Genomic DNA, 17,246 nt, shown 5'->3' with positions numbered 1-17,246 from the left:
GTGGCCAAGCGCTCCGGCTGCGAGCGTGCGCAGGAGTGTGTGAGTGGGTGTGTTTTCCATAAACTTTTTATTGGTTTCCTCTCTGAATTGTTCCAAGAGGTGCCATTATTTAGCACAAGTGCCTGGGCAGCCTGCCGGAGAGGCCACACGTTGCCTGCCCGCTTGCCTACAAGGATTCACGCAGCGGCTCTGTACCGAGCGGGATCCACACGCCGTCCGTGGCCAAGCGGGATCTATACAGGCTCTGCCTAACTTGCCAAAATGCGAAAAAAAAAAAAAAAAAACCACTATTTTTATCCCACGGATGTCAGATATCCAAGTAGTCCAGGCCACAAAGTCATGTCTTAAGCAGCGGTGGACGGCACGGTAGCACAAAACAGGTACGGTGCTGTGGTAGTGAGAACAAAAAAGTTACACAGGCAGAGATTTCCCAAAAGAGTCTCGGAAGCATAAATCAGTAGAGTGTAATTACTGTTGTTTTAAGCTGATGTTTACCCCCTGTAGTTCTATTTCAGTTGTCATAAATATGGTCTTAGCGGCACATTTGCATTCAAGTTTCCTGGGAATGTACAAGAGTTTCACAGATGGCCAAGGAAAGCAGTATGTTTTTAACTCTGTTCATTGAAGCCGATGTCCGACCCCAAACGGAGAAGAGTACCGACATCCATAGAGAACTTGAAACTAAATCAAAATAGAGACATCTGTGCGGTCAATTCCCACAAGGCACCTAAGCCGACTTCTTCCATTCCCACTGGAAAACAAGCCCCGGCGAAGGGCTTGGGACGGGTGGAGTGTCCCGCGGTAATGGATTGCTCCCGTCCGGGAAATTTCTGTGGAATTTTCAAACAGTCCGAATAAAACACACAAACGCTTCTCGGCTTCGTGTCTTTCCGGGGAACGAGGCTGCGTGACGGAAGGTTCATAGTTCATAGCATCCGTTGGTAAAGTTGCGGTCGAGGAGCTCCGACACAAAGGCAGAAGAGGCCATGAAGGAGTTCGGTTGTCTTGGAACCCTAAAGCTTCGCCTACATCGTAGCACATAGCGGACTGAGGCCGCCGCGTGGTTCCCCGCACTGGTTCCAAGCCCTCCTGGACTCAAAGCGAAATCGTTCGGAGAAGGGCAAGGGCCGCTTCTCGGCTTACCCCCGAGAGATCTGGATCTTGTCCGCCCCGCAGGGCTCAGCTGGTGCCAGATCACCCCTGAGCAAGACACTCAGATAAGCGATGCCCCACCACCCACCGAGTCTCCGGCTTCCTTCATTTATATGATGCACCCTGGGAGATTCTGTTCCGACATTCTCACACACACACACACACACACACACACACACACACATACGTATCAACCCCGCAGACACACAAGTAGAAACAGTCACAGACAGACACACGTACGCACTCGTGTCTACAGAAAGAGGAACAGATACTTGCGCACAAAGAGATCGGTGGACGAAACACTGCACAAGCCAAAACAATACATGGAAATCAGGCAACTGAAAAGGAGACTTGAAAACTGCACTGGTTCTTCTGGGAGACCTGTCATATAGCATCACTCTTCAAAAGGGAAGCATCCTTCGGTCTCCTCCAAAATTAATCAATCGGGGTGCAGGAAAAGAGTGAAAGATGACTCATCAGGTCATACTTTTCCACCGCACGTGGAATAGAACTTGTGCTCATTATTCTGCATCATGTATTTCTGTACATTGGAACTGGATACAAATGACAGCCTTTGTGAAGCCCAGAACCTGCAGGTTTTGTCACATGGGGTGCTGATACGAAGTTGTGGTTTCAATCAACTGCCTGTTTAATGTCCATCCATTCCTGTCCACTTTTGGCTTGTGACCAGTGCTTTTTTGCAGCAGCAACACTGAGGAACATAGCAATATGGATGTTTTTTTTTAAAATTCGTACCTTCCAAATACTGTTTATACAGAATGAACATTCAACCAGTGAGGAAGGAAAAAAAAAAAAAAACACAAATATTAAATATATAAAGCAACAAGAAAAGAAACCAAAACAAAAAACAGAATCAGAGCAGCACAAAGAAATTCAGTTCCATCAAACGTTTAGGTGAACCGCTCTCGGTCGTTCAGATTTGCCAGAAACACGGCGGCACACGGTGAGCCGTCAAACTGGAGATCTTCCTCTCACGCAGACACCTCAAGTCAAGATGAGAGTGCAAAGGCATGGCAGATCGTCCGTACTTCAACGGCTCTGGAGAACTCATCAAATTCACGTCTTCTCTGCAAGATTTCAGCTGGCAGGTCTGGGTAGAGTTGCACGTGGGAATCTTTAAAGATGATATTCGGTTTCGTCGCTGCAGCTTTCTCAACATTTTCCTTATAGAGACAAATGGAAACGAGAGCTGAGCTCTGCTCGGACGGGCATTCGGGTCGGCAGAACTATCTCAACAGGAGGCAGACAGACCAGCAGTCCCACCCAGGAACAACGTTTGTCCTGCAGAAGACGTTTAGGAGGAACGTTCCCCCTTCAGCGCTGTCAAGCAGTCCCCCGGTCACCAAATTTTTACCACTGTTTTTATATTTCACTTGGAGCGACTTCATCTGTCCCTCGAGGGCAGCAATCGATTGAGCTTCAGTCATTGGCCCTTCTCCTCCAACGCAGAGATTGAGAGTTATAAAGCTATTCGTGCCCTCAGTTAAATTAGCGACTTTAATTTCCACAGCTGCCACGAAGGAGGAGGAGAAGGAGAAGAAGTTTATTTTGGTTCAGCAGTGACATTATCCAGCTTTGCGAGCCTTACCCCTTACCTTAACTTCCATACCATCATGATGAGCTAAACCTCCAGACAGCCGTGCTTTCATACTGCCCGTTTCCTCCGGGCAGATGTTTCATAGTGCTGACGAACTCGGTCTCATCAGATACCACCTGGCCATTTATCTTGCTTCATTTCTCACCTCTCGCGTCAAAGCTGGAAAATGTGAAAGTGAACTGCTACGGCTGACAATGGGACTGGAGCCCCAACCTCTTCTTCGGAAGACTGACTTGCATCCGTAGCAACCATGTGCTCCGTTTCCGTTTTCCCCCTTTCTGAGAGCACGCTTAGGAAAAAATTCAGATGACCTTGGGCGCCCTCGAGTCACGTCGAATTCTGTCAATCATAATAAACGATTGAAGAAAAGGGGGCAAAATGATCAAAATTATGTGTCTCTGGAGTAGAGTAAAAGTTTATGCGGCTTTCTTCGAAAACGACCGCGTGAAAAACGCCCCGGTGCTCTTTTCTGATGCCACTCCTGAGATATGCCGCTGTATTTACCGCCTTCAGCGATTTTCTAAGCTCAGCTTTTAGGGGACCGTCTGACACCCTCTACCAAACACATCTTTGCATTCAAATTCATATTCAGCTTAACGTAACGTGCCCGTGTAGCTGCCTTTGCGATGCTGACAGTCACACATAAACGCCGCTGGTAAAGTCCAAATCCTCAACCATCACTTCGTCCATCCCATAAGGGCTTATACTAAGAGCTCATTCCATACACATAAAAAGCCAGAGAAACAGCCAGATATAGACAGGCAGACAAATACAAAGAGAACAAAAGCCCCACATATACACACACACACACACACAGAGACAGACAGACAGAGGGAGGGAGGGAAAGGAGCAGCTGAGACTATAAAGAGACAGGCCAACACAAAGGGATCAGTGTCTCCAAACGATATCCAGCGGTGGAGTTCAGTGCTTCTCACTGACTAGAGACCAATAAACCGGCGGGACCCGAGCTCCCGTGAGCCTTCGAAAGCCTTACGGAAAACACGGCTGCGCTCGGATCCATCGAGACCACCCCATCCTTATAGGGAAGCCTCGACGCGCCCTGGCAGCGTCGCTCGCGGAAAGTTCCGCACACCTCGCTCGTTGGTCCCTTGCGACCGCGGCTGCGTGAAGCGTGCGGGAAACTCACTTTTATTCCCGACCAGCGCGATGACGGGCTGGACCTCCGACTCCTCGTTCGCCTTCTTGACCGCTCCGTACCAGTCCTCCAGGTTCTCGAAGCTCTGATAGTTCGTGATGTCATAGACAAGAAGGATCCCCTGTTACACAGCGGAAAAGAATAAATACGGTGAAATGCGGTCAGCTTACCTTCCTTCACACGTACGGTTCCACGTGAACCTCCAGCCGCTCCTAACACACGTTTACACGCAAACATTCACTGAGAAGCGAGCAGCAGGCGGCGCTGGTGTTTGAACGGCCGGCCCCTCGTCCCGAAACGTCCCCGACCGACGGGGTGGCTTCGCGCCGTTTCCCCGGAACAGCGCTTGGGAAGCGCTTCTCGCTCGAAGCGGCGCCGCCGGAACGTGGAGCGAGCGCGGCCAGCGGAGCCCTCGATACGCTCGCGGACAAGCGCGCGAACGCTCGGGCGGTCGGCACGCGGGCCGACGACGCGCCTAGGCCCGTTCAGGCGCGGCGCTCGAGGCCGAGGGCTACGTTCCACGGAGCCCGCGGGGGGTCGGCGTACCTTCCCCGTGAAAAGCGGGTCCTTGCAAGTCGTGCTCTTTCTGCACGTGACCCTCCTCTCGAAGACGACTTCCTTGAGCGCACGACACGCGAACGCACCAAGTGGAGCGCGACCACGCCGAGGACTACGAATTGTGTCCTGTTCAAAAACATATTCGCAGTCATGCGCAAGGCCACACGCAACATGTGCACGTGTTCCAACAGGCGACGTCCTTTGCTCGCTTGTTCGCTCTCTCTCTCTCTCTCTCGCTCGCTCGCTCACTCACACACACACACACACACACACACACACACACACACACACACACACACACACAGTGTGCATTAGCAGCTGGCCTGTAAACTTGGCAGCTCCCATCGAGTCATGTTACACAAATATTATTATTAAAACTTATTAACCTTCCAGCCTAATGGAGAAACACTAACAGACTGTGAATGAGCAATAAAAAATGCAGACAATTTTTGAAAAGGAACCATCTTTGCCAACAATCAGTGTCTATGTGTCTGTTCTAGCACTGTGTGTGTGTGTGTGTGTGTGTGTGTGTGTGTCCAAACACAGGTACAGTACCTGAGCGCCGTAAATATACTTGTCCAGCATCTTCCCTCCAATCGTCTGACCACCGATGTCCCAAACTTGTAGCGTGACATTCAAATTACCTGAAGGTGTAGAACACAACATGAGTGATGATATGGGGGGTGGGGGCTCCCGTACAGGGCAGTCACTCGCCACTCGCACCTGAAACGGATTTGGGTCCGACTCGATATTTTTAGTCGATTCGTTGTTTTGTGAAGGATTCGGAAATCCCAACCCCAGCACAGGCCAATGAATGAATGAATGAATGAATGAATGAATGAATGAATGACACAACTTTTTACCCGGTGCCTTTTCCACACCCAATGTACGAAGTCACATTTGCAAACAAAGCTGCTTGCAGTTATTTACCTGTTTACACAGTGGGGTTTCCTCACCGTGTCACTTCAGGTTAGCACCTGCATCCGGGCTTCGAGGAGCCGTCACGCCGCGAGACGACGGCTCCGGCGCCACTCTACACGCTACACGCTACACGCCGTGCCTGTGGGACACGCTTCCGTAGACACAATAATGCACGTGAGCGTGACTCACCCATTACATACGAGTGAGAAGCACAGCACTTTTTCCACAAGGACCTTCAGACTTGTGCGTGTGTGTGTGTTTGTGTTATTTATGTTCCATTTAAGCTGACCTGACCCACAAGATCCCATAAAGAGTCCCACCCAGCTTGAATGGGTCAAAGATGTCTCTTGCTCAGATTTAGAGAAGCCCCCCCTCCCCCCGCAGGACTTTTCTCAGTAACGCTCCGTTCGCAAGCGCACATCCTTGACGACAGCGCCCTGCGACACACTGCACTACACCGTCATATCCAAGTGGACACACTGCGTTACTGGGTCCAAACGGACACGTTGGACAGATAAACACGTTAAGGAGGACTTCTTTGTTTCCACACGTATCCAAATTAAAACGCTGTGTTTCCTTTTCACTCTCTACACATATTTTCTCTTTTCGCTACATAGTAATGAAGCTGATTGGGGTGGGCGAGCGGGTGGGGGGTACCGATGAGTCCGGTTACGGATTTTTGCACGGTACGGCCTTCTGCCAAGGCCTACGAGTGCGTAGAAATGTATGTGGTGCTAAGAAAAATAAGAAATAATTAAACACAAAAAGCGTTTAAGATTTCTGTCCCAATTTGTAGAAGAGAGATTTCAAACCAAATGAAAATAAATATTTTCTTCTCACAAAAAAACCCATGAAAGCAGCGCACAGTGCAGAGTTTGCGCTGGGCGGGCGAGAGAGCGCCGCACGCGCCGGATGCGGGCCTTCGGTCGGCAGCGCCGGGGCCGCGACGCCGCGACTCGGACTCGCCGGAGACCCCGGGCCCGCGGTGCCGTCGGCAGCCGTATAACCTAAGCGCTGGGAGGAGGAAGAGGAGCGAACGGTGACACCGCGCCCACGGCCAGAGGGAGGGAGGGAGGGGTGACGGCGCTCGTGGCAGCGACAGGCCATTCCGCCTTCCGCACAACTTTATATTTTAGCCTTTTCGTTGGTAAAGGAAGCGCGCGCACGCGCACACACACACACACACACACACACAGTGCTTTGTAAAAATATTCGAACCCCTTGACATTTGTCAACATTGACCGGATTACAAATCACACAAGGCAACAAAATGTTTGAAAGTTTAGTTACGTCATTTGTTTCAGTTGATTAGGGTTACTTAAAGTTGACCGATTACGAAAACGCTACTATTTCTTCTAGTCTCTGTTTTAACCACACAATGTTGCTTTAACTATTGTTGTGAAATTTTTCAAGAATTTACGAGAATTTCTGCTCACGCAACGCTTTAAATGGCACCTATTAACGAAAAAGTTGACAGATATTCTGCAGTAGAAAGTTCTAGAAAAGCACTGAAACATAGCGGCCACTGGAAGACCGTAGAAGGCCCCAGATCCTAAAAGGATACTGGCATATTTGCTTCTGGGAACCCGCTGCCAAAATTTGCCAATTTCAGGCATGTGGAATATTTTATTAAAAACTGACATGTAGGACAAACTAAGACCAAAAATTGTGTTCAATCTAAGAAAACTGAATGGAAAAGGCAAAAAATGAACACAATAAAATTTCTGCTACATTGTGCTACATCTGCACGTACTTTTACCGCCAGTATTTTTCTCGTGGTTCAAACACTAAGCGGTCAGAAGAAAAACACGTTTTTTACTTGCAGATATTGCACAGAAAATGGAAACTGAAAAAATGCCGCCGCTTGCGGAAGTACTGAGGGCCCAGAGCCCTGGAAAGGCGACGTTCAGAGAGGTGAAAGGGCTCCTAACGAGGACGCGAGCGGCTCCTCCGAACGGCTAAAGGATCGACCGCATTCTGGAGCGGAACAAAGTGCCGTTTTAAGGACCGGGGGGGCGAAGCTGTGAACCTCAAGGAAAGGTGTGAGAATGAAGACGAAGGAACACGACGGCAAAGTTTAAATGACAGAAACGCATAAAGCAGGAAAAAGTTCTGAATAATTAGTGTGTGTGGACCTCCCAGTCAGCACTGCTGGATCAATAATCAGGAAGTGTAAGCTGCCCCCCCCCCAACAAGGCTGTCCCTCAAAACTGTAACACTTTTTGTATCATTTTATTATTACAAAAATATATACCTGCATGATTTTTCCCAAGTAAAAATATTAAATATGAAAACAAACACGTGCTCTCTCACACACACACACACACACACACACACACACACACACACACACACACACACACACACATTTCCCCAGTTTGTACATTTTAATGTTTCACCCACTAAATCATTCTCCAGAGGTCCCTAAATATATATCACACACACTGCATTTATTTTAAATCTGAGCCGTTGGGTTCGGCTGTTTGAGTTAAGAAGCCGCAAACAATTTACCGAGCGAGTCAAGGAGCCGACTCAGCAATTCCTCTCATCACCTGGGCTCCAAGAGAACTCAACCGGTGAAACACGCACGCGCACGCACACACGCACACACACACACACACGCACACGTGCAGTTTTTCAGGAAGCATTAGACTTACGACACTTGACCCCATCGGGGTCTTGGCGTGTCCATAAGCCTGGTTCACACACACACTCATTGTGCCACTCTCTGCACACCCCACCCATGACAGCAAAACACAGAGCACGTTGACGCCGTGACCTGTGTGCGACAGCCGGAGGTGGGATTCGAACCTGTGACGTTTGGGTGCGAAGGTATCGGCTCCAACCAATAATGCAATACTAATAACACATTTATTCATTTAGCTGACGCTTTTCTCCAAGGCAACTTACAATGTTAACGTTACAACTATTTACCCATTCATACCGCTGGCTAATTTTACTGGAGCAATTTTAGGGAAGTACCTCGCTCAAGGGTACAACAGCCAGAGGTGGGGATCAAACCTGCGACCTTTGGATCCAAAGGCAGCATCTGCAACCACTGCGCTACCCACTGCCCCCAGTGATACTAGCAGGTACCTGTTCTCTGCTACATGGTATTTTGCTATGAGAGGAAGCTTAGAGTCACAGATTGCAGGACCATCTGTGAGCACAGGAGTGTTTTCCTCTAGAGCACCGAAACTACGCTGTGCTGCGATCGGGCCTCGACAGTAGGGGGCGCTGCAGGGCACCCGTTTTACACGCCCTGCTGGAGTACAAGCAAAGTAATCGTAATCCTCCCATCATCTGTCTGCCTCCATCGGCTGTCGCGCTTCAGCCGGACTCGCCGTGAGAACGAAAGCCAGAACGAGGAGCGCGCGTCACATTTACCATATTTACCTTTACACTTTACCTGTCAGACACCTGTCCCCGCAGGGACCAACAGTGGCTCCTACCCTCATCGCCGCAAAAACCTTTGGGTAACAAATGGGACCTGAATTCTGGCACGACGACAGTAGATCACACGGTTCAAAAGAGCATGTCGCAAAGTGCTCAGAGCTGCCACCTTTGGCCTTGCCGGTCGCAGGTTCGAATCCCACCTCCTGCTGTAGGGCAGAAGAACATGGTACTTACCCTGAAGTGATACCGTAAAATTACCCAGCTGTGGAAATGGGTAAATAACTGTAGGTAGCCTAACAGCGTGCCCTACTCTGGAGAAGAGTGTACGTTAAAGACGGAAGTGATAATTTGTTAGGCTAACACTGGAACAGCAATACAGTAAAAATTACCCTGCTGTATAACAGTTTCACACTGTTTAAAAAGCGTCCTGCTATTTTGCTCCAGGCGGACGGAGGAGACGCTGGGGACGCGTGTGGACGCACGCGCCTGTTTAAGGACTTCTTTGTCACTGTTTATTCTGCATGTTGACCGAGCCGAACACACAAAACTCCCGGTAATGTGGTAAAGTGGTCATCGAGGGACACGTTCCAAAGGCGTCCGCAGCGCAGCCTCACGACCTGCAGAGTCCTGAGCGCAAATGTCAAAAGAGTAAAAAGCGTAAGAGCAGCGGACGACCAACGCAACCTCAGCAAAGGCTTTGTGAAAATTGTTAAAATAAATACAGCTCTCTCAGCTTTTGGTTATTACATTTTTTTTTTTTTTTTAATTTTTATTATTTCTAATTTAATTTTATAATGATCACCTGAAGAAAGATTATTAGTTCTTTTTCTCCAGTGTGTGTACAGTGTGTGAGACAGGATGAGACAGCAGTCTATCACAGGACAATCTCTCTCTCTCTCTCTCTCTCTCTCTCTCACACACACACACACACACACACACACACACACACACACACACACACACACACACGCTAAGGTTTTCAGGTTGAATTTTCAACCTGAAAAACGTTGTTTGACTGTGGGAGGAACCGAAGCACCAGAAGGAAACCCACACAAACATGTTGAGAAGACACCAATGCCACACTGAGTATATAAGAATAATAAAATTATTACTAGTATGTTAAACTGTTTTAAATTATTTAATCCTCAGTAGCAGAAATGATGAAGATGTTTTGGCTGAAGCACAGCTTTAACTACAAGATCATTTACAGAGAGATGAACGGGGACAGAACTTCACTGACGTAAACATGACAAGAAGAAGAACAATTATGCGCTGAAAATGGTACAGAGCCAGTTATGAAGGGACAGGAAAATGATAAATAACTCAATGTATTTATGAGCCCACACCAGCTTCATACTGTGTATAGCGATTTTGCAAAGTGAGAAGCCTAAATGACCCAGTGACTAATAGTAATTTTTCACTCAGTAAAATGTGTGTAGAAAGAATGCTGATGGCCTGATGACGTTAAAAAAATCACAGCAAACTAAACGCAACCTTTAATTTCAGTAATAACAGTTAACACTTGGGGAGCAACTTCAGGGGGGAAACAACTCAGCGACAAGGAAAACACATGAATTATGTACAAAGTAACAGAGAAAATACACTCAGGGATGTTTTACTTAAACACGCTGACACCGATTACTAAAAACACAGCGCGGTACTCAGTAAATGTCGAAGCGAATGTAGTAAACGAACGCTAAAACGTTTCGATTATTTAGACTACCTACTTATGATCTAGTTGGCAGCCAGCAGGGAAACGTGTCCAGACTTTTACCGCGTCCCTTCCTGTGCTCATTTTACTCGCTTGGAAATTGCGGTACGTTTGTCTTCTCTACACCTCCAGCGTCACTGCGTTCTCCTGAAACGTGTTCTTCCGTGACCCTTGACCCGGGAGCCCAGGTGTCCCCTGCGGGGGTGGGGTGGGGGGGGACTCACCTGGCAGGGTTATTCTCTTGAGGAAGAAATCGAGGCCCATCGTCTGTTTGTACTGCTTTCCGAAGGCCTCCTGAGCAAACCTGGAGGCCAGAGACGTCTGCAACACACAAGACATTCTTTCTGTAGAAATATACTGTACGTACGTACACACACGCGCACGCACGCACGCACACACACACGCGCACACACACACACACATTTCTGCATGTAAGTACCTGCGCATACAGGCACTTTGTGAGAAGTCATACTGACACATATTCAAGAGTACTAGGAGAACATATTTACGTATGCTATGTATGTATGCTTACTCCGTGGTAGAGTACACACTGAGCGCGCGCGCGCACGGGCACACCCGTGTCACGAACTGCCCCCCGCGCACAAACGCAAACGGAGATTTCAAGAGAGGGACGACGGGCGCGCGCCGCTTGCGCACAGGACGTCACTCTGCGCACACAGCTGGGAAACACCGTGTTTACACAGCCCAGAAACGAATCAGGGCCGAATTATCCTACCCCCCCCCCCCCCCCCCCCGCCGCCCCCATAATGAGAGGCAGATGATCGCGGCGAGGGGGGCCTCTGACGTGCAGGCGCGTGTCGCCGGCGCGTACGCTACGTATCGGAGCGCAGCGCAAAAGCAGATGTTCGCAGCGACAAAGTCGGACACGTTTCTCGCGTGTTTTTCCTAAAGAAAACAAAGGCAGCGGGAGCGACGGGCGATGAGTGATTTCTAAAAGCAGCAGCAGGGCAATTCGCAGCGCGAGGCGAGGCTGCCAACTCGAATTCCTCGTGATGATGATGATGATGATGATGATGGGTGACGAGGCCCGGACGATCATGAGAGAGAGAGGGGCGCACAGTGACAGTGACAGTCGGCTCGCGGTGCCCACGATGAAATCGCGGCTCTAGAAAATAATATAAGGAAAATAACGAGCTGCGCTTGGCTTGCCTTCTTCACCCGCCACGATGAGCTGTCGAGCGTCAAAGTCCGGATCATCATCATCATCATCATCATCATCATGGAAGAAGGAGGAGCGAAAAGAGAAAAAAAAAAAGCGCGGCGAGTAGTGAGTGGATCTGCGTGGGCCTCGCGGGTCACACGAAGCGACAGTGACCAAGAGTCACAGCCGAGTTGTACTGGTCACGCTGCTCAGCTGGCGCTGCGTGGCGGGAAAGCCGAGGGGCGAAATGAAAGTCAAATGTACGTGGGAAGTGGACACGCGCGCGCGCGCGCGCGCACACACACACACACACACACACACACACACACACACACACACAGGAGGTACATCGTCATGTCACGTGTGCTTTGCATTTTGTTTTTTTTTTTCGGTATTTGCAGGGAGGTTCCACTCGAAGCAGTGGAAAAAGTTTCATGCGTTTCCCAGTGTCTGCGAACTGACAGCCACGGGGGGAATTACAACCAGCGAGGAGTCCAAGAAAAACTCATCCGATTGCAATTTGCTGAGTAAATTTATATCTGAAGAAAAAAAAAGTGCCAGTTCCAGTGTCACTCAACGTACCTATTCAAACACGAGGTGTGTGTGTGTGTGTGTGTGTGTCTTTCTTTCTCACGGCGCGCACGCAGGTAAATGACTCAGACAGGCAAGCGGCACTTGGCGGGACTCCAGGCTCGTACAACAGCGGCGAGGCGGGCGAGGAGCGCGCAGGGGGCCCGCGTGCGCGCGCCCGGAACGGGGGCTCCCGTGTGCCGCTAATTCTCACTGCTTGAAAAGAAAAGGAAAAACAGAGATCCGCGCACTGAAGCCCATTCATTTTCTTCTTAAGCTTAAATAACTTTACATTTTGTTTTTCTTTGAGGGGGCAAAAAAGACAAGGCGCGGTGGGGGGGGGGCGGTTGTGGGATAAATCAGTCAAAAAAGCACTTAAAACTGACTGCAGCGCATTTACAGCCACCGAGGGCTCAGGGAACGTAATTTGAGGGAAGCGGCTTTGCGTTGCCATGACAACCGCCCCGCTTTGCCGTAAACAGTGCCTGCATGCCTTGTGCCACCGACTGCCACGGACAATCGGTCGGACAACCACTAACCACCACCCTCCCCACACCCCCACACACCTCCTTGATGAAAAAAAGCAACAACAAATTGATAACACACACTGCTTGATGCTACAAGTCGTGGTTCTTATGAATTAATGAATGAATGATATCAATGCTTCTCAAACACATTCTTTGATACTTTGTCTGCGTAACAGAAACAAACCAAAGTCAAAAATATTTTTCTCAAAATGTTATAGATTAAAAAAATAAATAAATCTGTGCTGCTTTTCAAATTAAAGACACAGAACATTTGCCAGACAGAAGTCTGACAGCACTGCTGGTGGCATCAGCTGTTTCAGATATAATATAATATCTATAAAGCACTGTTTAAAGGTTTTACTATGTGACAAGGAAATGAGAAACTGACAGAACACATGACATAAAAAGTATATATGTGTGTGTGTGTGTGTGTGTGTGTATCTATTCATGCACAGCCTACAAGAATCAAAGCAAACCTCCGTCTCAGGAGTGTTTTCTGACTGAGACACTGAATGTGGAACCGTGAGCCTCCTTTAGCTGTTTCCGACTCGCTCCTTTTTTGCACTTTTCACTCTGATATTGTTTCACTGTTTTCTCAATGCAAACTATGACAAAAATAAACCGCCACCTTTGAAATTCATCCATTTAAAACTAAAATTTTAAAGGTGACGGTCCATTTCTTTATTTTAATTTTAAAATTTAAAACAATTTCATATATTGTTTTACACAACAGTGTGCCAGAGATATAGCTTTTATTTTACATCAATTTAAACAGTTTTAAAAACCTAAAATTAAATTAGTTTTTTAGAGCTTGTCTAACTGAAATAATGTCAAAATTTAAATTTAAAACAGAGAAAAAAAATCAGAACACATGCATGCAGCCTAATGCTACTGGTTTGACAGGCAGTTAAAAGGCCAACAGCCACAGAGCAGCTGCAGCGGGTTTAGAGGTGAGCAGCAAATCCCTCGCACTGCAAATTTACCATGGATTAAAGACACAAGCATAAAATAATTGGTTTATAGGCCAGTTAATGTGGACAGAATATAAAGCAGGTTTTAACACCCTGTTGAAATGTTACATTGAAACCCCCCCAAACCTGAAAGTGACAGGGGCTCCTACTGAGGTGACAACATTATTTTGTATTATTAAATTATCTTATTATTCTGTCTCAAAAAGGGGGACTAATCCTGCATGTTACTCATTATTGCTCCATTGCTGAAAATGATGATCTGCATGGAACCTCAAGCATAAAATGCCACCGGATCCAGTGCACAATTTCCCCCAACACAAAATTCCAAGTTCCCATACAGCAACGATGGATTATTAGCTGTAATGTGACTTAGAAGTCTTATTTAATGTAGAATGCCGGCGGGGGGTGGCAGCTACTGGCACTTGGATCCCCAGAGATTTTTTTTTCTCCTGTGAATTTCAGTCGGGAGTTTTTGTTCCTCTCCTCCGTGGCCAGTAGACATACTTATAGCTTTATAAAAGCATCGATAATGTTTTACACCAGTCTGCAGTGTCTTTGTTTCCTGTCTGATGTATTTGTTTCTTGTCTCTATACCGGTGTTCAAGCGCTCTGCGTCACTGTGTGAGATGAGCTCTATAAAAATACGCTGACTTGAATTGAATTTGGTGTGTGTCGGGCCACAGCGCCAATGGGCCCGGCGTTTGGGCCGCGTGAGCACGAATGACAGGTAACGTACATTTACATTTATTTATGCAGCAGATGCTTTTCTCCAAAGCGACTTCCAACGAACTCTATGTAGTGTTATCAGCCCACACGTCTTATTCACTGGGGGAATTTACACTGCTAGATTTTTTTTTTTTTTCTCCACCGATCAGAGTGGATTACCAGACCACCAAAGGTATCCGGTTCCACACACTGTCCAGATGGACAGGTAAAAATTTCTCCATCATTTCTGACAGTTAAAATCTTTATTCGATAAATAAGTACGGAAAAAGTAACTCACACTGCTTGACACACTACTTACAGTGGGTCCCTCACCGAACGCCGCTCTTGACCTTCCTGGAGACACAACCTGTATGTGACTCTACTGGGAGTTTGGACACCTGAAGCACTGAGAAGCAGCACCTGGGGAGGAGGATGGAGCTGCTCACCAGACCCACATGGACTCCGCAGACTGAACGGAGGGGGGGGGGCTCTTAAAAAGAGGAGACCGAGATAAGCGGAGCCTAAAGGCGAATGAAAAAGAGGTAACAAAGAACCCGAATGTATCACTTTTACCACACTGTAAGGTTGGGGTGGGTGGCCGGAGCTACCCCTGGACTGGAGGCCCCCTGTGTGCAACGCGAGCGGCAGCTTCCCGACGTCACATCACTGACACAGTTATTTACTCTGTTAGAAATTACTGTGGCTAAATTATAAACGGGCCGTCGGAGCTCATCGCCTGGATGGAAACAGTAACCGACGAGGAAACAAGCAGCGAATCGATCCGACGATCGGATCCGATTGTTCGGGATCCTCGGAAACCGCTTCTGTTTCGGGTCCCTCGATCGAATCGCAGCGCACTTGTTGCCGCGGGAGCGCGACTGTGTGCGGAGACGCGCACGTCACCGGTGCCTCGCGGCGAGGAGGACGGAGGCCGGAGGCCGGAGGAGGGAGGCGGAGCAGTGCAGTACAGTGCAGTACAGTGTAGTACAGTGCAGTACAGTGCCGCGCACGACCCGATCACTACCAGTGACAGACAGGAGGAGGACAGTGAGTGACCCGATCGCGCGGCCCCGTCACTCGGACACCTCCCTCCTTCCCTCCCTCCTCCTGCTGCTGCTGCTGCTGCTGCTGCTGATGATGATGATGATGATGATGATGCGGCGGCGCGCAATGCCCACCTTTCCCGCGGCTCCGTCCCCGATCAGCACGATTTTCAGCTGCCGTTCCTGACTCTCCTCCTCCGAGTCCGACATGGCGCTTCCGACGGAAGCCGCACCGCGAGCGGGCCGAGCGCGCAACGCAGACGCAGAAGGACGCCGCGGGAAGCGGCTCGTGTCACTGGGAGCCGAGCGCGAGCAGCAGCGCCCACGAGCCGGCCGCCATGTTCCTGCTCCGCGGGCCGCTCCACTGCCGCGCTCCCGGGGGGGGGGAGGGATTGGGGGTTGGGGGTTGGGGGCTCTGGGGGGGGGGCGCCTGAACGCGTCCGCGGCCTCTTACGCACCGTCTCGGCACACCGGCCTGTTTCGGGAGCACGCGGCGGGGAACGTGGGCGACATTGTGGGTGACGTGGAGCACGAGACGCGCTTTTGGAAACGGCGGAAACGCCTTTGTGCCTCTTTGTGTGAATGGACGAGTCCGGGAATGGCGTCCCCGTCGCCAAGGGAACTGGGAACCCGCGCCGTTCGTACGCTGTGCGCGCGGTTGCTCAGCGTCCCCTGCGCGCGCTCTCTCTCTCTCTCTCTCTCTCTCTCTCTCTCTCACACACTCACACACACCCACACACACAGACTCGCACACGACCTGCGAGCTGTGTATTCAGTCATAGCGGAGACGCGCTACCCCCCCCCCCCGTATGTGCGCGTTCTGTGTCCACTGAGCCCGTGATTTATGTCGAGTCCGTGTCCTTAGCCGCTACGCCGCCTGCCGTCGGAAGGTGTTGCAGTGTTTCAGTTTTACAGCCCCCCGAACAATGCAGCGGTCCTGGGAAGCCCTGCAGTTCGCACCTGGATCTCCATGGCTCACCTGCAGCGGCAGAACAGTAAACGGCTGCGTCGCTCCATATTCTTCTTCATGTACAATTTACTACGATTTGGAATTATGACATGAAAACCCAAAACACAGCTGCTCGAGGGACAACTTCTCATATAAACATATTATTTATTACCTGATGCAGGATGAGCAGGCTGAAGCTTTCCATGGTTTTCATCGCTGCTCGTACCATGGTATAAATGCAGTACATCGTACTGTATTGGACTTGTGTTGGTGTGCAGAAGAGCTGCAGCGCTGCCCTGCGCCTAAACACTACATGTTTCAGTGTGTGGCTGTGCAGCACGTGTGTGTGTGGATTGTGAAGCAGGCCTCCAGTGGCAGGTGAACCCTCATCTGGTACATATTTGCAATAATCCCTCTAACAGGGACATCCCAACCACATCAAGGGGATGTATCACATATCATCTTTCCACTGGGCCAATTACAAAGTGACACATATGTTGTTCTTTACTGTTTTCATATGTCACTTCATGTGAGGTGTTAGAGAATGTGAAACATTGTACCTGAAATTGCAGCTTATTCCTGGTGGCCTTTCAAACTGTTTAAAAGTGCAGTCAAATTAGTTTGCTCACCTAAATTAAGGTCATTTTATCATAAACTGTTTAATATTTATACATTATTTTCTTGGTACTTGAATTATGCAGAACTGCACATGTTCGGGAAGATTAGAAGTGTTGGAACTGCCATTACAAAAAACATGTTGCCTTTCTTTGCTGGAAGTACTTATCTGTGCCGTTAGAGACGGCATTT

The 17,246-nt window shown here is 49.0% G+C and overlaps 1 protein-coding gene across 3 annotated transcripts in view; it reads right to left on the bottom strand.

The window, feature by feature from the left end:
- Window positions 1–15,840, bottom strand: part of rab28 (RAB28, member RAS oncogene family) — a 33,313-nt gene extending 17,473 nt beyond the window's left edge. The window contains exons 1-5 of one of the 3 annotated variants that reach the window (XM_029256253.1): window positions 15,626–15,774; window positions 10,737–10,833; window positions 5,040–5,128; window positions 3,918–4,047; window positions 2,358–3,109 (exon numbers count right to left, since the gene is read on the bottom strand). In XM_029256253.1, coding sequence (XP_029112086.1) covers window positions 2,895–3,109; window positions 3,918–4,047; window positions 5,040–5,128; window positions 10,737–10,833; window positions 15,626–15,700 — 606 coding nt within the window. In that variant the 5' untranslated portion in view covers window positions 15,701–15,774 and the 3' untranslated portion in view covers window positions 2,358–2,894. Of the gene's footprint in view, window positions 1–2,357; window positions 3,110–3,917; window positions 4,048–5,039; window positions 5,129–10,736; window positions 10,834–15,625 lie in introns of those variants that run through there. The other 2 variants (XM_029256254.1, XM_029256255.1) reach the window with 2 other exon arrangements.
- Between the last annotated feature and the right edge of the window lie 1,406 nt (window positions 15,841–17,246).

Source organism: Scleropages formosus, chromosome 11, assembly GCF_900964775.1.
Source record: "Scleropages formosus chromosome 11, fSclFor1.1, whole genome shotgun sequence".
In the NCBI taxonomy this organism is placed as follows: Eukaryota; Metazoa; Chordata; class Actinopteri; order Osteoglossiformes; family Osteoglossidae; genus Scleropages; species Scleropages formosus.
The sequence above is the reverse complement of the archived record's forward strand: the minus strand, read 5'-3'. Positions and strand labels throughout refer to the sequence as shown.